The sequence below is a fragment of the Erithacus rubecula genome, assembly GCF_903797595.1.
Source record: "Erithacus rubecula genome assembly, chromosome: 27".
NCBI classification, from domain to species: Eukaryota; Metazoa; Chordata; class Aves; order Passeriformes; family Muscicapidae; genus Erithacus; species Erithacus rubecula.
The window spans coordinates 1,747,341-1,767,945 of record NC_136679.1 but is presented as its reverse complement, the minus strand read 5'-3'; the positions used below and the strand labels follow the sequence as shown (position 1 = coordinate 1,767,945).

The 20,605-nt window shown below is 67.6% G+C and overlaps 1 protein-coding gene across 2 annotated transcripts; it reads right to left on the bottom strand.

The window, feature by feature from the left end:
- Window positions 1-206: 206 nt before the first annotated feature.
- Window positions 207-16,077, bottom strand: THRA (thyroid hormone receptor alpha). 2 transcript variants are annotated; one of them, XM_079327945.1, is made up of 10 exons: window positions 15,921-16,077; window positions 10,549-10,594; window positions 9,330-9,566; window positions 8,035-8,096; window positions 6,373-6,473; window positions 6,146-6,293; window positions 5,612-5,817; window positions 4,598-4,744; window positions 4,243-4,501; window positions 207-3,266 (listed from the first exon to the last, which is right to left on the bottom strand). In XM_079327945.1, the coding sequence occupies exons 3-10, from the start codon at window positions 9,380-9,382 to the stop codon at window positions 3,016-3,018; spliced, it is 1,227 nt and encodes a 408-aa protein (XP_079184071.1). In that variant the 5' UTR covers window positions 9,383-9,566; window positions 10,549-10,594; window positions 15,921-16,077; the 3' UTR covers window positions 207-3,015. The 2 variants fall into 2 exon arrangements, with proteins under 2 accessions (XP_079184071.1, XP_079184072.1); XM_079327946.1 differs by having other exon boundaries at window positions 10,549-10,597; window positions 15,921-16,072.
- Window positions 16,078-20,605: the final 4,528 nt, after the last annotated feature.

The window sequence follows — 20,605 nt, the reverse complement described above, 5'->3', positions numbered from 1 at the left end:
CGGGCACAGCCCCCACGGCTCCGCTGGCAGCGCCGGGGGGTCCCCTTGCCCCAACACCCCCGTTCTGGCGGCCGGGGGTGGGACACAGAGGCTGGATCCAGCCGCGCTGGGGGGGTGGGTCTGGGGGGGGAGGGGGTTTGGTTGGTTGGTTTTTTTTTCATCATATATTTATTACATAAATATATAGTAAAATAGACCAGCAACAATTACCATAAAAATATCTTTCTTTAAAATCCTGACCAAAACACAAAAGGGTTTAAAATCGCACGTCACAGACTGTGATTGTCACGGGGGCTCCGCGGCCCCCCCCGGCCCGCGCCCCTACATTCAGCGACGCCGGCCGCGGCCCCCCCGGCACCCTGCATAGTGGGGGGACCCCGCGTGGGGCACGCCGAGCCGAGCCGGGCCGTGCCGGGCTGTGCTGGGCCAGCTGCCGGCCGGGCTCGACGCCCACGGGCAGGGGCAGCTCCGGGAGCCATGAGGTATGTGCTTGGGGGGGGACACGGGGGGCGCGGGGACGGGGGACGCGGGGCGGGGGGTGGCCCGGGGGAGGTGGCGCAGGGGTGGGGGGCACTGGTGTGGCCCCCCGGGACCGACGCTGGATGCTGGACGTGCGATGGCGACGCGAGACGGAGACGCGGGGACGGCCCGGGGGGGGCGCGGGGGGAGTACAGGGTGTGGGGGGGGCGTGCGGGGTGGGGGGCAGAGGGTGGGGGGTGCCGGGCTGAGCCCCCCCAACCCGGGACAAGCTGCCCCAGGGCCCCGTGTGGCCGCTCTGGGGGAATCACGGGGGCTGATTAAGACACGTCCCGCGACAGCGCTGCCGTGTCGCGACGGGAGCGCGCGGCGTTACACGGGCTGTACGCGGGAACACGCGGGCAGCGCGGGGCCCCGGCACCGGTACCGGTACCGGCACCACAAAGACATGGCACGGCCACGGCACCGGCACCGGCAGGGCCACGGCTCCTCTGCACCGTCATTGCACCAACAGGAGATGCCATGGCACTGACACGGCACGGGCACGGCACCAACGCGCGTGGCCGTGGCACAGGCATTGCACCAACGTGCCGCCTCGCACCGGCACCGACATGGCACGGCCACGGCGCCGGCACAGCACCGGCACGGCCACGGCACCGACATGGCACGGCCACGGTACCGGCACGGCCACAACAGCACCGGGCGTGGGGGGCATCGCCCGGGTGCCGCAGCCCCGCCCGTGGCCCGAAGGCACGTGTTGGGACCGGTGCTGCCAGGGGTGGGGGGCGAACCCCCAAACCCTGCGCCCCCCATGTGCGGGCGTTAGTGTTCGGCTCCTATTGCACCGCCCGCAGCCGGTGCTGCCGGGACCCCCGAGCCGGGACCCCCCGAGCCGGGACCCCCGAGCCGGGACCCCCCCGAGCCGGGCACCCGGGTGGGGGTTTAAGACATTTTGCACCAAGGTCAAATCCGGCGCTGGTATTTGGGGATGGGGGGCTGGCGCCCCCCACCCACGGCACCCTGGGGTGCCACAGCCCCGCTGTGCCCCCCAACCCAGCTGCAGGGGGTCTGGCGGGGTCCCCCCACCCCGACATGATCCCCATGGTTGGGGGAGTCTTGGGTGTGGGGGGAGCCCAGCCCGGCCCCCTGTGCCTGTGGGGGGACGTGTCTGGTGTTGGGATTTTCTGCTTTTAAACGACCCGTAAAAAGATTTTTTTTTTTTAATTACAAAAATTATATATTTTATATATATTTATATATATATATATATATATATATTAGCTTAGGTGGGTCCGGCCTGCCTCGCCGGCCCCCCCCCGGCCCGCACCCCCCCTCGGCCTCCGCCTGAGGTAAGAAAAAATTCACAAACCTAAATCTGGGGGGGGGGGGGGTAAAAAGGTGATAAAACCATTCCCGGGTGCCCCCTTGCAGCTGTGCCCCCCCCCCAAGCCCCCTATGGGACTCCCCCTACCGGCCCCCGCCTCAGCCCGGCCCCCCCGGCAGCACTGGGGGGCCGGTTGGGGGGTGCAGCCCCCCCAAAGTGCTGCTGCCAGGGGGATGGGGCAGTAGTGCAGTGGGGGATCCCGGGGGGGCACCCACTGCCCCCCCGCCGGCGCCTCCAGGGCCTTTGCAACTCCTGACGGACACGACAAAACCCACGAGGACGAGGGGAAAAACAACAAAAAAAAAAAGGACAACGGAAAAGTTGGGGGGGGGTTTGGGGGGGAGTGGCCCCCCCCAAGTGTCCTGTAGCGCCCACCATCCACGGCGCTTGGCACAAAATCATCTCCTCTCAGCTCAAAAAAAGACAAGAGAACCCCCAAAAACCCAAATCTGGCCCCAAATTTGGGGATAAGGGGGGGACACAGGGTGGTCACCCCAGCCGGGGCAGACCCAGTGGGCTGGGGGGGGTCCTCCAGCCCTGCACCCCGAAGGGCTGGGTCCCCCTCACCACTGCTGTGCCCCCCCTGTGCCCCCACCCTGCTGTGGGGGGGAGGGGGGTCCTGACCCCCACTTTGCTATGGGGGGGTCCTGGCCCTCACCCCACTATGGGGGATGGGGGTCCCAGCCCCTGCCCTGCTATGGAGGGGGGGTCCTGGCCCCCACCTCAGCCCCCCAAATTGCTGCCCGGCCAAAAGTGCATATGGCCACGGCCCCCCAGCCGAGGCAGCCTCTCCCTGTGCAGCCCAGAGCCCCCTCCTCTCCTCCCTGCTCTTCTCCTCCTCCTCCTCCTCCTTCCAAAGTGCAGTTAGTTTAATATTTTAGCCTCTCAGGGAGGGAAATAAATGCTTAAAAAATAATAATCTACGAAGAGAAGGACAATAAAGGGAACGCTCGACCGTCGGGGCCCTTCCCTGTGCAAACAAACAAAATTCGTCAAGTCCTGGGGCGGGGTGGGGGGGTGGGGGGTGGCTGTTGGGGGGCACAGCAGGACCCCCACCCTGGGCGCAGCATCCCCTTGTCCTTACAGGGGGACGAGAAAGATCTGGAGGGGGCCAGAATGGGGTTGTGGGGGGCACAGGGTGGGGGGTGTCAGCCCTACACCTCCTGGTCCTCGAAGACCTCGAGGAAGAGGGGGGGGAAGAGCTCGGTGGGACACTCCACCTTCATGTGCAGGAAGCGGCTGGCGTGGCAGGCGCCGATCATCCGCAGATCCGTCACCTTCATCAGCAGCTTGGGCCAGAAGTGGGGAATGTTGTGTTTGCGGTAGTTGATGTAGTGCTCAAAGGCCAGCAGATACGTCTCCTGGCACTTCTCGATCTTCTCCACGCAGATCAGCCCCGTCCGGTCTGCAGGAGGCAGGGAATCACCATCAGGGCATCGTGCAAACACAGAATGGGTTGTGTGGCAAGGAATGTTAAATCTCATCCAGTCCCACCCCTGCCATGGGCAGGGACATGTTCCACTACCCCAAGTTGCTTTAAGCCTCATCAGTCCTGGCCTTGGATATTTCCAAGGATGGGGCAGCCACAGCTTCTCTGGGTAGCCAGTGCCAGGGCCTCACCACCCTCAAGAGAGAGGAGTTTCTTCCCAATATCCCATCATAATCTCCTTTTTTAGTTTAAACCTCTCCTTGTTGTCCTGGCACTCTCTGTCCATGGAAAAATCCCTCTCCCAGTCCAGCATCTGCAGGGATTCTCCCTCCCACAAGGCTGAGTGTCCCCCTGGTTGTTGGGGTGCCCACCCCACAGACCCACATCAGTCTGGCAGGGGTCCCCAGGAGAACAAGAGCCTCAGCCTGTGCTCCTGGGTACCAGGGACTGGGGTGTCCACCTCATGCTCCTGGAACCCCTCCCATCCTGGCACAGATGCCTGAAGCTCTGGGAATTGGGGTGCCCATCCTAAATCCACCCCAAATCCAGGGGGGCATGGTTTCCCACCCAACACAGCCTGAAGATGTTGGGGGGCTCTGGTGTCAGAGTGCCCACCCTACACATCCCCAGGACAGTGAGGGCTCTGGGCTTAGGATTACCCACCCACTGCATCCCCAAATGATGGGGACTCTGGCATCACCGTGCCCACCCAACACACCCCCAGGACAGTGAAGGCTCTGGGCTTTGGAGTGCCCACCCAATGCATCCCTAAATGCTGGAGGTTCTGGGCAAGGGGGTGCCAACACAACAATCCCCATGGACAGCCTCTGGGCATGGGGGTGCCCACCCAACACCTCCCCAGGACAATGAGAACTCCGAGCATTGGGGTGTCCACCCACCATACCCTCCAATTCCCTGGGCACTGGGGCACCCACCCCATCCCACCCATTACCTGAGGACATGAGCAGCACAGCCTGGAGCAGGGCCACCTCGGTGTCATCCAGGTTGAAGGCAGAGAGGGACTTGCCCAGGTCGAAGATGGCATCGGAGACGACGCCCAGGCCGCCGTTCTTGAGCTGCTCCCGTTTCACCGCCATCTCCCCGCTCAGCGTCAGCGTCTCGCTCTCGGGGTCGTAGCGCACGGCCGCCCGCAGCGACATGATCTCCATGCAGCACCCCTTCAGCAGGATGATCTGGTCCTCGCAAGGCAGCTGAGGGGGACATGGAGGAAGTTTTAGGGGGGTTGGGTGTGATCACACACTGGGCAGACCACCCCAGACTTCCCAAAGTCCCCAGCTTGCTGTTACCTCTGAAAACATGGGCAGTTTTTTGGCAAAGTCGACCACGCGGGTGATGGCCGGGGTGATGATTTTTGTAAACTCGCTGAATGCCTCCAGGTCGACTTTGTCCCCATCGGGCATGGAGGCCATGGGGGACTGGCCGATGTCCTCAGGCTGTGGGGGACATGGTAGTGTTGGGGAGGTGTGACATCACCATGTACCCCCTGGGACCACCATGGTGGCATTGGGGAGGACAGTGTGACCGTGTCACCCCTGGGACCCCCAAGGCTGACAGGGCATTGGGGGTGTGGTGTGACTGTGTCCCTCATGCTGGACAGTGGGGTTGGGGGTGCAGTGTGACCGTGTCACCCCTGGGACCCCCATGGTGGGCAGAGGGGTTGGAAGTGTGGTGTGACCATGTCCTGTCCTGGGACACCCATGGTGGCATTGGGGGTGTGGTGTGACAATGTCCAACCCATGGCCCTCACAGTGGACAGTGGTGTTAGGAGGTGCAGAGTGACTGTTTTCCTCCCATCACCTCCACAGCGGACACATGGGGGTGCGGTGTGACCACGTCCCCCCCTCTGGGACCCCCACAGTGGGCAGTGGTGTTGGGGGTGTGGTGTGATCCTGTTCCCCCTCTCTGGGACCCCCAGGGAGCTGTGATGTGACCCTGCCCCACCCTGGGGCCTCCATGTCACCGGGAGCAGCCGTGGCAGGGCTGGTGCAGCAGCCAGGAGAGGGAGCTGCATGACAGGGACAGCGACAGGGCTAGCGACAGGGCCAGGGCCATCTGCGGGCACAGCTGTCCCCTTCGGTCACTGCTCACCCCTGAACCCTTCGGGGGTGACTTGCTCAAGGACACTGAGCAATGTCCCAACCCCCCTCGACTGCCCAAGGACACCTGTGACATCCCAAACCCTGGCACTGCCACCATGTGTGTGCTGAGTGTGCGAGTGCTCAGCAGATCCCAGCTGGGGCTGGGGGCAGGGTTGGGGGGGGCCGAGGTGGTGACACAGACCCTCCACTGCATCCCCTCACCAGGAATTTCCGCTTCTGCTTCCAGTGGCTGCCCTGGGCATTGGTACTGCGGTGGGCTTCTGTCACAACGTGGATGAGCTCCCACTCCTCGGCGCTGGGGTTGGGGCGATGCTGCAGGGACTTGATCATCTCCTCCTTCCGCCGCCGCTCCCGGTTCTCCTCGATCAGCTTCCGCTTGGCTACCCGCTTGGAGTCATCCAGCACCACTGCCAGGACCCCCGGCATCAGCCGGGCTCCCCCCAGCCATGCACCCCATGGCTGCACCCCACAGTGACCCCCAGCCTCCTCCTGTGGCTGCTCTGGGCACCCCAACTCGTGCCATAGCACCACGACCCCAACCCACCTCCCAAAAGCCCCCCACTATCATCTGGGACCCCCCCCCCCAGTCAGCCAGGACCCCACATTCTTGCATCCCACCCCACTGCTGCACCCCAGCCTGGTCCTGCAGCTGATCTGGGTACCCCAACGTGCCCCACAGTGCCAGGACCCCCAACCTGCTCCACCAGGCGAGTGCCCCCGTGCCCCCCAACTCACAGTCCATGGCCATGCCCACGGAGATGCACTTCTTGAAGCGGCAGAGCTGGCACTGGTTGCGGGTGATCTTGTCGATGACACAGCACCCATCGTATTTGCAGGAGTAGGTGGGGTGCAGGTTCTTCTGGATGGTCCGACGGAAAAATCCCTGGGGAGGGCGCAGGGGGGTGACAGAGTGAGCCCTGCTGAGCCACCCCAAGACCCCCAAGCCCCCCTGCCCAACTCACCTTGCAGCCCTCGCAGGTGATGCAGCGGTAGTGGTAGCCGGTGGCCTTGTCCCCGCACACCACACATTGTTCATCTTTGTCCAGGTAACTAGGGATGTACCCTGTGGGGATCCCGGAGTCAGAGACCCCCAGGGCACCACGGGGCAGGGCCCCCCACAGCAGGGACTCGTGGGGTGCTCCATGACAGGGATTCCCATTACACAGACCCCCAGAGCACCCCATGACAGAAATTCCCTTGTCATGGGCCCCCAGGACACCCCAAGTCAGTTACCATGACAGGGTAACCCCAGGGAGCTACAAGTCAGGGACTGCAGGAGCACCCTGTACCAGTGACCCTCCCTCAATATCAGAAACCCTGGGTCAGGGACCTCTCTGCACATCCTGTATCAGAGACCCCTCCCAGAAACCCTGCACACCCCACATCAGAGATCCTTGGCACATGCAGCACCAGGGACCCCCCTTACACCCCACGCCAGGGATGCCCAGCACGCCCTCCCCTCTCTGTGCCTCAGTTTCCCCTCTGTCTGCACCCACCACTGTCTGCCCCACCACCGCCCCTGCCTCGGCAGGGGAAGGGTTAACGCTGGGGGTGTGTGGGGGGTGCTGAGCCCCCCGCAGCAATAAAGCCCCCATTATCCCATTATCCGGCTGGGGACCGGCAGCGGGGGGGTCCCCGTCCCCCTGGCACACAAAGACCCACTGTCCCCGCTGTTGTCCGGGGTCCCCCTGCCTGGCAGCCCAGGACCAGCCCCCCACCAGAGTCCCCCCAGCCTCCCCACCACCATCGGCTCAGGGAAACTGAGGCACGGATGACCCATGATGCACAGGGGTGGCTCCCGATGTCTCCCCCCACCAGCCCACCCTCGTGTTTTGGGTGGGTTGGAATCGTAAATCCCCGAGGGGTGGAGAGGGGCTGGATCCTGGATCCCCCATATAGAGAACACCCTTAATTCGGGGGTGTCCCCAGCACCTCCACACGCACCCGGGATCCCCCAAACCCAGGCGCGGGGACCCCTGGAGCCCTCTGTGGCGCTCCGCAGGAGCTGGCTGGGGGGGTCCCCGGGTGTCCCCTCCCTCAAGGGAGCGGGGAGGGTGCAGGGGACGGGCGGAGCTGGACGCCCGGGTTCCCCCCGGCCCCCCCGCTCCAGGTCCCGCCGGCGCCGGCCGCTCCCCGCCGGGGAATGGGGCAGGGCGGGGGGCAGCGCCCGCGGGGCCCCCCTTATCGCCCACCCCGCCCCGACAGCACCGCCCCGAGCCACGGGGCGCCGGCGGGGACGGGGGGGACTGGGACCCCGGGAGACCCTGCAGGGATTGGGGTGCGGGGGGACACGGGAGTGGGGTATGCGCGGGGTTCTGGGGTGTCTGGAGACATGGGGACCTCGGGGTGACACACCGGGGTGTCCGTGGGACCCTGGCAACGACGTGGAGCTCCTGGGGTGCACACAGGGGACAAGGGGTGTCCGTGGGACTCTGGGGTGCCCATGGGGGACAAGGCGTGTCCATAGTCTTTGGGGGACCCAGGTGACACACAGGGTGTTCAGGGGACCCTGGCAAGGACTCGGGGCCGCCAGATCAGCTACCAGGGAGACCTGCAGAGCCCGGCGAGCACGAGGGTCGAGCATGGGGTGCCCGGGGGTTATGGGGTGCCGCGGGTCCCCGTACCTGACATGCTGCTCTTCACCAAACATTGGCTGCTCTTTCTTTTGCGCTTCCCATCCAGCCACCTGCGGGAGCGGGGGGACAGGCTGGGACGGTGCCCATGGATTCCCGCTGCCCCCCCAAATTTCAACAGTCCCCCAAAAATCCTCCTCAAACCCCTTTCTGTGCTGGGAAGTGGGCAGCTCCCCCCGCCCGGGGGTCCCAAAGCGGCGATGTCACAGGTGGGGTCCGGCCCTGGGGTGCGGGATGTGGGGGGAGGAGAGGGACCTGGGGACCCCACCCCACCCAGAACACCCCTCCCGGGACCCCCCCTCCGGGACACGGCACCGCCCCGGGGGGGCTGGGATCGGGCGGGGGGGGGGAAGGGAAAGGGTGGCGGGTGGGGGAGGGGAAGGGAAAGGGTGGGGGGTGGGGGTGGGGCGGGGGAAGGGTGGGGGAGGGGCGGGTGGGGGAGGGGCTCATTCACAGTCAAAGACAAAATGTCCTTTTGGCTGAGCGGGGAAGTGACGTCATCGGGGGCTCAGCCAATGGCGGGCGGCGGGGGTCCGCGCGCGCGCCCGTCCCCGCGGGGGGGGGGCCCGAGGCCGCGGGGAGCGGCACCTGCGGGGGGGCGGGGGAGCTCCCCGGGGACCCCACACCCCTCCCAGGGGGGCTCCACCCCAAGGTGACCCCCGGGCAACCCCGAAATAGACCGATGGGGGGAGGGGGGGGGGAGAGGGGCCCCCGAGGGGAGGGGGCGGCTGGGAGAGGCACGAGTGGGGGAGACGCCATGGGGGGGCACGAGTGGGGACATAGGGACACTTGGCCATGGACGCACCTGGTGACATGTGGGGTGCAGGGGGACACCCAGTTCATGGGCACGTGTGGGGATACCCAGAACGTGAGGGCACAGGGACACTTGGGGACGTGTGGGGTACAGGGGGACACCCTGGGGTACGGGGACGCACAAGACATGGGGACACCCAGGTTTGGAACATGCATGGGAACACGTGGGGTGGATGGGGACGCGGTGGGCACGGGGACACAAGGGACACATGGACACACGGGGCATGGACACATACACGACCACACAGGGACACACGGGGACACAGGGGACACTCAGGGCACGGACACATACATGACCATGCAGGGATGCATGACGACACATTGAGCACGGGGATCCAGGGCACACAGTGGGCACAGGGGTGCAGCAGGTATGGGGACACTTGGGGACACCCAAAACGTTCGGACACAGAAGGCACAGCCAGGTGAAGGCCACGCGGGGATGCGCAGGGACACGCGTGTGGCTGGGGGCTCACCGGGTGTCCTCTGGCTCCGACAGCGGGTCCAGGGTGCTGGGCTTCTGTTCCATTCACCGCAATTCCATCAAGGAGCGCTCAGCACCGACCGAGGGGGCTCCGGCGCCACGCGGGGGCCACGGCGGGGGGGCCACGGCGGGGCGACCACGGCGGCGGGGGGGCCACGGCGGGGGGCTACGCCGCGCACCCCATGGTGCCCCTCAGTGCTCAGCACCGCGCAGCATCCCGGGCCGGACCCTGCGGGACGGCGGCGTCAGCACGGACCTCCGGAGGGGGGAAGCCGTGGGGGACACAGAGGGGACCCCCAGGGAGGGGTGTGGAGCCATGCGGGAGCTGTGGCTACCGGGGAGGGCTGGGTGTGAGTGTGCAAGAACGTGTGGAGCGTGCAAGGGCGCCCAGGGCTGGGCAAGGGCATGAGGGACGTGCGAGAATACAAGGAGGGAGCGACGTGCAGGGTGTGTGCGACAGCAGCGGGGCTGGGCCAGAGGGCACGGCGGGGTGAGAGTGTGCACAGGGGGTGAAATGCACAGGTGTGCAAGCTAAGAGAGCATGAAGGGACTGGAAGAGCGTGCAGGGTTGTGGAAAACCATGCAGAGATGTACGAGAATATGCACAGGTGTGCAAGTGTGTGTGGCAGAGCATGAACAGGTGTGCAGGGCACGTGAGAGTGTGTGCACGGGTGTGCAAGAATATGTACAGGTGTGTGAGAGCCTGCACAGGTGTGCGGAGCTGTGGCAGCATAGAAAGCGTGTAAGAGAGTGTGCACGGGTGTGCAAGAGCATTCACAGGTGTGTGCAGAGGTGTGCAAGGCTGTGAGTGAGCACAGGTGTGTGCAGAGGTGTGCAAGGCTGTGTGAGTGTGCAGAGGTGTGTGCAGAGGTGTGTGAGTGTGCACAGTGTGGGTGGGTGTGCAAAAGCCCGGGGGTGCAAGGCTGTGTGAGAACATGCCCAGGGCTGAGTGTGCAGCACAGCACAGTGAGCTCCCCCCGCCTTTGGGGCAGGGCTGGGGGGGGCCCCAAGAAGTGGGGGGAGCCCGCTGGGGAGGGGGTGCAGAGGGCAGCCCCTCACCACCCAGGGAAGCCCCTCGGACTCTGCACTCGGGAGCCAGGCTGAGCCCTGACGTGTTCATTGCACAGCTGAACACCCCCAAATCGGGGGCAGACTTGGTGAGGGGGGCGACCTTGGGGTGGGGGTGACTTCTGGGGTACGTGGCAACTTACGGGGCGGGAGGCGCCGGGGGTCCAGGCGATCCCTCCTTTGCGAGCTCTGCTGTGGCAAAGACACGTTGTGGGGGGGTCAGGGCAGGGGCAGCACCGGGGGGCACCCCCCGATCCCCCTCCAGCACCCCGTGACGGGGACACTAAAGCACGACAGCGGTGGCACCCCCGGCGCTTCGTGCCCACCCCGTTCCACATCCCCACCACGGCAGGATGGGGGGCCCTGCTCAGAAGCCCCCCCGTGACCCCCCGGTGACCCTCCCGGCGCGGAGGGGTGTGAGGGGCGCGGGGGGCCCGCAGCCCGCGCCGGGGGGCGGGGGGGCGGCGGCGGGCGCGGTGCCCAGCCCCGGGCTCCTCCGCTCCGCGCGGGGACAGCAGAAAGTAGGTCACGTTTGTCTTGGCCGCCACAGAAATTCCTCCGGCGGATTTAAAACGCGGCGGACGGGGCTGGAGGCTCCCCCCCACCCCCGCCGCCCCCCGACACCCCCACGCTGCGGGGCGCTCCGGCTGCTCCCCCTCTTGCTGCCCCCCAAACGAGGATACCCCCGATCAGCGAAGGATGGGGGGCGAGGGATGCTGCACCCATGGGTGCACAAAGCACCCCGCGCCGCACAGGGGGTCCCCTAGAACGCCTGAGGAGGGGGCGTCACCTGCACCAGACTCTTCAGGGAAACTGAGGCACCGCATCGCATGCCACCATGCCGGGGTACACTCCCCGCCTCGGGGGGCTCATGTGGCCTGGGCGCCCCTTGCCGCAGCCTCAGGCCGGCTTTGGGGCTGGCGGTACCTATAGAGCTAGGGGTTGCAGCAAATGTTTGTTCCATATGGGAACGGCGCGCGGAGAACTTCCAAGTATAGGCACTGGCAGGGATCCAGAGCTGCGCGGCCCCCGCCGGGCACCGGCCCCCCCGCCGCCCCCCGCCCCTCTCCCCCGGGACCCCGCGCGCTGGCGGAGCCCCGACACGCTCGGTGCATGTGTGGGGCTCGGGGTGCATCGCTGAAACCACTGTGGGGTAGAATATGGCGTGTCCCCAAAGCCAGTGTGCGGCGGGTGGGCTCGGCCACCCCGCCTCAGTTTCCCCATTGCGGCGGCCTGGTGGGTGCAGCCCCAAAGGGAGAGGCTCACGGCTAAAGCCGGGGGGCGGCGGCGTTAGGTCGGGGTTCGCCAGCCCAGCGGGACCCCAGCAGGGCCCTGGCACCCCCGGCATCACCGCACCCTGGGATCACCCTGCGGAGCCTGCGGTGCCGCTCCAGGAACCGTCACTCGAGGAATCCCGGGCGCGCTGGGGCGGCCCAGACAGACAGACAGACAGACACGGGAGGCGGCTCTTCTCCTCCTCCTCCTCTTCCTCCTCCTCCTCCAGCGGGACACGTGTGATGAGCGCAGTCAGGTCTCAGCCCACCCTGCGCCGCCGGCACCCAAACCTGCGCGTCCCACCTGCAGCACCAGGTGCTGGGTGGGTGCTGGGTGGGAGCGGGGTGGCAGCCAGCGGGAGCCCCCCCCCGGCTCCCCCCCAGCCCAGCCCCACGCCCAGGGGAGCGTTTCTGCTGAGTCGGGTGGTTGCAGGCAGCTGAAAACAACCCGGGGGCAAAGTCCGGGGCTGGGCCGACGGCGGGAGCCACCTCGCCCCAGCGGGGGCAACTAGCACCCCGCTCCCCATAGACCGCACCCCGGGGACCCCGGAATGGGGACCCCAGACAATGGGACGCCCCTTCACAAAGGCATTAACCGCCTCCGTGCAGCCGGACGTGGGTCCAGGATACCGGGGCCACCCCACGGGGCCACTGCCACGTCCCTGCCCCCAAGCACAGATGGGCTCCGGGGGTCCCAGCACCCCCCCAGCCCAGCTGCCAGCCGGGTCAGGGAGGTGAGGGCCTAAGCGCTTTAGCCACGGTGCCAATTAGTGTGATTAGCAGGGCCTGGGGGCAGGGCAGACCCGCGGCCACCGGCCATGCGGGCACCGGGGCAGTGTCATCACGGGCACTGTGGCATCAAGGTGGGCACCAGGGCAACGTCCTGGTGGGCACTGGGGCAGTGTCACAACGGGCACTGGGGCAGCATCACGGTGGGCACCAGGGTGGTACAGATCTGCTGCTGCCTGAGGAAGCGTGGCTGCACTGGCTGGCAGGACCGTGCCGCGGGAGTGTGGCCAGGCACAGGGCACCTGCCGTGCCACGGCTGGCAGCACCCGGCACGCGCCGATGCCCGTGTGTGAGGCTGTGCCAAGTGCCACACGCGTGTCCGCGTCTGGTGCTGTACGCTCATCACACACCTGTGCCAGTGCCCAGCACACCTTGCCCAGGGGCACAGTGCCCAGTGCCATGGGCACGTGTGGCAGTGGGGACAGTGTGCTGTGCCGTGCCGTGCCGGGACGCTGCAGGAATCCCAGGCATGTGCAGCAGCTGGGCAGCCCAAGCAAGGGGGATGCCACGGGCCTGACATCAGGGCAGCCCACCCAGTGCCACGGGAACCTTGCATGGTGCCCCCTCCCCAGACATGTGGGGTGTGGGCTGTGCTATGGCACAGGATGGCTGGGCCCAGGTTTGTGTCCTTCCTGTGGCTCATGGTTCAGAGAAGCCACCACTCCTATGACAGCTGGTGGCTGCAGGGCTGGTGACCTGTCCTGACACTGACTGGACACCCAATGTTGTGGCCTTGAGCCTCCAGCGGGTCCTGTGTCCAACGGGTCCTGCATCATCACATAGGGGGCATGCACCATGACCCGTTCCTGGCCCCACAGCCCCCACAAACCCCACAGGACTGCCAATAACACTACACCCGACCAAGGCCACACCGGCCACTCCTTCCTGCAGTGTCTGAGCATTTAGCTGTGCCTCCTTTTCCCCATCCTAACGCAGTTTCCCATTCCACCAGAGCTGCCTGGCAGAGGAAGAGCCACACTCCCATAACCCCAGCACCGTGTCCCTTGTACCAACACACAGAATGTGGCTCATCCCTATGTCACTTCTTGTCCAGGCCACAAAGGTCACCCAACAGGGACCCCCAAGCACCTGGTGTGTGCTGAGTGTGCCCAGCCTCAGCTCTTTGGGGTGGCTGTGGGCCCCGAGCCCCGCGGGGTGCCCCTGGCCCCAGGAGGTGTGCCGGGACGCCGGGAGCTATTCTCAGCCCTTGGCACGGCATGGGACGTTTCTAAATCGGGGGCTCCGGTTCACGTGCACGGGGACAGAGGGGGGGGAAGGCTCCTGGGTCCCTTCCCCGGGGCCCCTGCTGGAAGGGGGGAGGCGGCTGCCACGAGGTGCCCAGCGTAGGCACTGACAAGGGGACACAGGGACAAGCACCAGGACATGGGAACGGGCACCGGGACACGGCACCGGGACCGCCCGTGGGAGCCCGTCCCCCCTGAAAAGAGGACGCGAGGGACAGGGACCGTCCTCGCAGTGTTCCTGCAGTCACCCGACCCTGTCCGAGGGTCTGCAGCGCGGGGGACATCCCGAACGGCACCGCCCCTGGGGGCTCGACGCCGCTGCGCCCCCCGCCCGCATCCAGCCTGAGCGGGGCCCTGGGAGCGCAGCCCGCGCCCGCCTTCGCCTACACCGCATCCCCCCTTCTCCTCCTCCTCTTCCCCCCCGGTTCGGAGGGGGACCCAGGCGTCCGGCCCCGCCCCCACGCACCGGCGGCTGCGCGGGGTCCGGCGGGGCCGGGGGTCCGTGGGATGGGACCCCCGGGGCGGCCCTGCCGCTATTTCGGTCTCTGCTGACCCGGGAATGCGCTCGCGGGGTGAGGAGCAGAGCCGGGGGGTGGTCCCGCTTCCTGCAGCCGCCGCCCGTCAGGAGGGGTCTGGGGGTGCGTCCGCAGCCCCCCCGTCCCTGCTCCGCAGGGTTCGGGACACCGGGCGTGTACGGCCCGTGTTCCCCCCTCCGCAAAACCGTGCGCGGGGCGACCACGCCGCGGCCCCGCGAAGGTCACGGCCGCTGGAGGGTAAGGGGTGCCGGGGAGAACCCCCACGCGAGGATCCCGATCGACCGGCCCGCGGGGCCCGCACCATTGCGGGGGGCACACGCACCCGCGCATGGCACTGCCGTGGGGAGGGGGGAACGCGCCGCGCCACCACCCTGCGCCAAGACCCCCGGGCAGGGGAGCCCCCCAAACCGGTTCCACCGGGGTTTGCCCGCGCCCCACGGCGGCCCCAGCCCCCCTAGCGCTTCAGCGGAGCCGCGGGGGTCCCCGGTGCCGTCGGGGGTCAGGCGGGGTGAGGTGCAGCCCGGCCTCCCGGTGCGGCTCCCGGTGACGGTGCCGGTGGCAGCCCTCGGTGGGGGGGTCACGGCTGAAGGTCGCGGTCCCGGGGTGACCTTGGCCGTGGTGCCCGCCCGCCCCTGCCTCAGTTTCCCTGCATCGCACAGTGGGGACACGCCAGAGTCCGGTTGGGATCGCATCCCCGGCGGCGACACCGGACCGGGGGCAGGATCCGCCCCTCCCGGGGTTAGGGTGGGGGACACCCCGCGGGACCGCGGGGCGCCGTGCAGAGGGGAGCCCCCGCCACGCCCCGCGCCCCGCTCAGGGCGAAGCCTGTGGTGCGGGGCTCAAGGCACCCCCCCCGCCCCGCCGCACCGGGGACGCCCCCCCCCTGCCCCCGCCCTAACCGGGGGCGGCCGAACCGCCCCCCCCCCCCACTTCGCGTTCTGCTCTCGGCGCAAAAAAAAAAAAAGAAAAAAAAATTAAAAAATATTTTTAAATTAAAAAAATTTTAAAAAATCACAGCATTCCTGCCGCCCCGCGGGGTGGGTGCGGGGGGAGCGGACACAGGGGCCCCTAAAGCCCTCACGGACACCCCACGGCGCCGTCACGGCCCGGCCGTCCACGGTTCCACCCCCCCCCCCCCCGCCGCGACAGGGCCACGGCCTGCCCACGGCCCGGCCCCGCGACCTGCCCACGGCGCGGCCCCGCGCCCATCACCGCAGAGCCACGCCGCGGCCCGGACCCCGCCACGCCGCCACGCCACGGCCACGGGGGGGCCGCGGGGCCGGGGGGCCACGGCCGGGGGGGGCTGCCCCCGTGGCGTGGCGTGGCGGGCGGGGGGCAGCGCCGTGCCCCGCATGCAGCAGCGGCGGGTGCGGTGGGAGTGGGGGGCGCGGTGCCCCCCCCCCCACCGCCCCCACGGGGGAACGCGGCCCCCCCGCCCCACGCCAAACGCCCGGATTTTCCAAGAAAAAAATCTTTCCCCGTGTTTTTTCCTCGCGGTTCGCGGCCCCCGAGCCTTCGGCGAGTCCCGAGCCTCCCGACCCGATCGCCCCTTACCCCCCCATTCCATGCACCGAACTGCGCCCGTGCTTAGCCGGGGGGGCCCGGGGGGGCGGCGGTAAACAACCGGGGGGCGGCGGGGCCGCTCGGGCCGGCGGGGCCGCTCGGGCCGTACCTGGTGGCGACGGCGGCGGGCGCGGAGCGGCGGTGCGGGGTGCGGAGCGGGGCTCGGAGCGGCGGTGCGGGGCGCGGAGCGGAGCGGAGCGGGGGCGCAGCGGCGGCGGCGGCGGCGGCGGCGGAACGAACGGCGCTGGCTCCTCCCTCCCCCGGCCCCGCCGCCCGCCCGCTCCGCTCCGCCGCGGCCGCAGCCCCCTCCGCCGGCCGCAGCCGCTCCCTGCACCCGCCGCGCCCGGCCCCGCGTGGGGACCCACGGGGGAGCGGCGGGGTCCGGGCGTGCCGTGGGAGGGTGACCCCGGGATGGGGGGCGCGGGACACAGGGATCACGGGGTGGCGACGGTGGCCGTGTCTGGGTGCGTGATGGGAGCTGTGCTCACGGGCATGTGACAGCGACAACGAGGACGGGGGGTGGTGAGAAAGGGTGGGGGGCTATGTGCAGGGGGGGCTAGGGGAGGTGCCCACGGGGGTTGGGGATGGCACCCACAGGGAGCTGGGGACGGTGCCCACAGGGTCACCGGGATGGTGCTCGTGGTGGGGTGAAGCCGGTGCCCACAGGAGCTTGGAACGGTGCTCACGGGGATGTCGTGACAGTGACAACGGGGACAACGGGGACAGTGACAACGGGGACAGTGACAACGGGGCGTGAGGGGCTGTACCGAAGGGGGGGCTGGAGGCCCAGGGGGATGCCCGTGGCAGGGTGGCGATGGTGCCCGCAGGGACTCGGAACAGAACCGACGTGGATGTTGTGACAGTGACAACCTGGTGTCCACGAGGGCAGGGGACGGCACCCGCAGGGAGCTGGGGACGGTGCCCTCGGGGATGCTACGATAGTGACAGTAGGGACTGGGGAGGCTTCCCACAGGATTTGGGGACAGCACCCAGGAGGGCCTGGGACGGTGCCCTTGCTGGGTAGAGGTGGAGATGATGCTCATGGAGATGTGGGACGGTCCCCACGGGGGTTGGCGACAGTGCCCACGGGGCAGAGGGCAGCTCCACACCCCGGGGTGCCCAGCCCGGCCCGGGGAGGGGCACACACCAGACACGGGGATCCCACCCAAATCCGCACCGCCCCGGCAGGATCCGGCCCCGCAGGATACCCGCACGTCGGGGGGCCCTGCCCCTGCGCCCCCCGGGGGATGTGTGGGGCTGGGGAGGACGGGGGCCGTACCCCGCTGTGGGGCCGGAGCCGGAGCCGCTGTGGGGCCGGGGATGCCGGCATGCACTGGGAGCCTGGGGGGATCACTGGGGAGGGCGCTGAGGGTCGACCCCCGGAGCCCCCCGACCCGCCCGTGCCACCCCACCCCCTTCCCAGCAGCCCCTGCTCCCAGCCCCCCCTTTTCCTCCCCGGACTACACGTCCCGTCATGCCCGGGCTTAAAGCGGCTCTGCCCCCCCTCCCCACCCTCGCTCGGCGCCCCGCAGCTCGGCCCTGGGACCCCCGGGGGGTTCAGCCTGGCCGTTCCCCACCCCCCAGCCCCGTGGGTACCCCCCTCCCTGGGCTGAACAGGCGGTGCGGTGACACCCAGGGGATGAGGGGGATGGGGGTCTCCCGGGCATGAAGGCTTCTAGGAGAGGAGGGTCCCCAAGGGATGAAGGTTTCCTTGGAAAGGGTGTACTCAGGGGATGATTTCCCATACTCGGGGAGCGCAGGCAACACCCAAGGAATGGTGGGGGGTGCCCAAGGGCCAGCGGCTTTCAGGGCACGCAGGGTGTTGCTCAGAATAGGGACAACAAGGGGACAGTGCCACCCCAGGAATGGTGATCCCCAGGGGATGGTGGTCCCCGGGGAATGAGAGCTCCCAGGCAATGGTGGTGCCCAGGGGACGGTGGTTCCCAGGGATGGTGGTCCCCAGGAGATGGGGGTACTCAGAACACTGAGGAAAGTGACACCTGGGACTGCTGGTTGGTGCCCCACAGACCCCGATGGACCCCTGGACCTCCTGCTGCCCCTGATCCCCCACAGACCTGTGGTTCCTACAGCCCCCATCGATCCCCTGCTCCCTGTGTCACCCTGGGGCCCTCACCCGCACGTCTGGCGGCCCCAGCGTGGCGGGGGCAGCAGCAGCGTGACGGCCCCCCCGTCCCTCCCCGCCTGTTCCGTACACTTTATCCTCAGCAAACACGGCACGGCCACGGCCCCCCGCAACCGTCTGCCCGCGATAAGGTTGTGGCCGAGCTTGCCTGCCCCTAGACCATGGGGCTCGGCCATCTCAACACCACGTCATGTCCCCAAATCCCCCTGCCCGAAGCTGCCTGGCAGCCCCCACCCCAGTGGGGAAACTGAGGCAGGGCTGGAGTTCGCCTCGCCTCTGGAGTATGCACCTCTCACACTCGTCACCAGCTCCCCGTGTCCCATGATGTGCCCCCAGTGCCACCACAGGTCTCTTTGCACTGCCTCAGCAGAATGGGGATCCCGTGCCCTGTGGCAGATCCGGTTTTGGGGGGGATTTGGGATTTAGAGGGGCCATGCTGTTCTCGGGGCGCAGGCAGTCGGCTGGAACATGCTCATTAAAATTCATCCCGCTGCTCTGCGGCAGAGACACTAAATATAGCCCCAAGTCAGCAGTGGTGCCCCCCAGGACCCCCAGAAAGGGGATGACACCAGGCACCCCCATAACCAGCACTGGGCACCCCCATGGGGCAGAACCCACCCCCACCAGGGGGTCCAGATGCCCCCTTGGGGGTGTCCCCCGCCCCAGATCAGATCCTTCACACCCCACCAAACACCAGTCACCAGCCATGTGCCCCCCAGCAGGATGCAGCACCAGAGGTCCCAGCCATCCCATTGACCCCGTGGGAAGGGGAAGCCCCCCACGCTGGCCCCTGCTCGCCCCTCGCCTGCCCCCGGCGCTGGGAACGGCCCCAGCCCCTTCCGGCCCCCCCGGCCCCGGGCCGGAGGCAGCTGTGCCGGGGCGCCCTGCCAAGGCGCCGAGCCCTCGACGCCTTCCCCCCACCCTGCCGCCCCCGCGGAGCTCCAGGGAGCTGCGACCCCCCGAGCCCACCCTGCACCCCCCACCCCGCCAGCCCCCAGAATTCGGGAGTGCTGTGCCAGGGGGGTGTCTCCTCCGAGCCCCTCCTGCCTGGGGACCCCCGTGGTGGCTGTTCCCCCGCCAGCTGTGGGAAGTGGGGCCCCCCCTGCACAGGAAATCCCTCCTCATGGACAGGGCTCCCCCCGGTGGGACCCCCCCCGCTGCCGGGGCCTCTCGCCGGCTGGGCAGCCGCTTGCCCGCCTAATCCCGGCCCCGGCACGGGGGGATTTGCTGCGCCCCGGCCCCATGAATGATTAACCGGGGAATTAAGGGGCCGCGAAGCTCCCCCCCCCCCCCCGCCCCGAACAGTGGGGGGCAATGGGTGACTGAGCTCTCACCCCAGCCCCCCTGGGGGCCTCGCCCTGCTCTTGGGTCTAGGGGGTTCCCCTGGGGTTCTGCCCTGGGGGGTTCTGGGGATACTGAGAGTGTTGGGGTGCTGAGGCTTTTGGGGCTGCTGGGGTGCTGAGACCTGGGGGTTTTGGGGTTGCAGGGGGTTCTGGGGATGCTGGAGGTGTTGGGGGGCTGCTGGAAGCATTCTGGGGGGGGTTGGTGTGCTGGCAATACTGAGGATGTTGGGGTTCTGGGGGGCTGTCTGTTGTGGGGGGCTACCCCCCAGCCCCGCTCCCCATCCTCCCGTTGCCATGGCAACGGCTGGCACCATCCCTGGGGATATTTTTAGCTGCTGGTACTGCAGGGAGGGGGTGGGGGGCAGCCCGGGCCCATGGCTGTGACACGTGTGTGCACACGCGTGTCTGCGGCACAGGGCAGTGCCCACCCGCGTGTGCCCACCCCTGCACAGGTACCTGCGTGCACACCTGCCCGGGGGTGCTGGTGCCTGCACGCGTGTGCAGGAACACACACGTGCACTCGTGCACACTCCTGTGCAGCCACACGCGTGCAGACACGTGCCTGTGTCACACGCAGCGTGACACCCACACGTGTCACACCCACGCGTGCACGCCTCTGTGCTCACACACGCGTGTGCACACCTGTGCCCGTGCGTGTGCATGAACACCTGCACATCTATGTACACACACGTGCACACACACAATCCCGTGTGCGTGCACACGCTTGCACACCTGCACACACACACATAGACGTGCTAGGAGACCCGTGCTGCCACCCCAGAGCCTTTGCACACTCATCCCTTCACACCGTGTTTGCACATCCCTTGTTTTTACACTCACCCCCCGTTTGTACATCCCCTGTTTTTACGTTCACCCTGGTTTTGCGCAACTACTCGTTTTCACATATACACAGTATTTGCACCCTCCCCCCGTGTTTGCACCCCCCCACCTTTCCACACCCTTGCTATTTGCACACTCACCCCTGTTTGCACACCCCCGTGTTTGCAACCCCCCGTTTTCACACCCTCCCGTGTTTGCACACACCCCATTATTTGCACACTCACCCCCGGTGTTTGCACAGTCAAGTCCTATTTCCACACTCAGCCCCATGTTTCAACACAAACACATCCCGTGTTAGCCCACTCTCCCCCGTTTGCTCACCCACGCGGTGTTTGCACTCTCACCCCGGTGTTTGCACACCCGCCCCCCGTTCCCACCCACCCTTTGCACACTCACTCCCGCCCCCGCCCGCCCCAACCCCACCGAACTACCACTCCCATCACCCCCCGCGCCCGCCCTGCCCCGCCG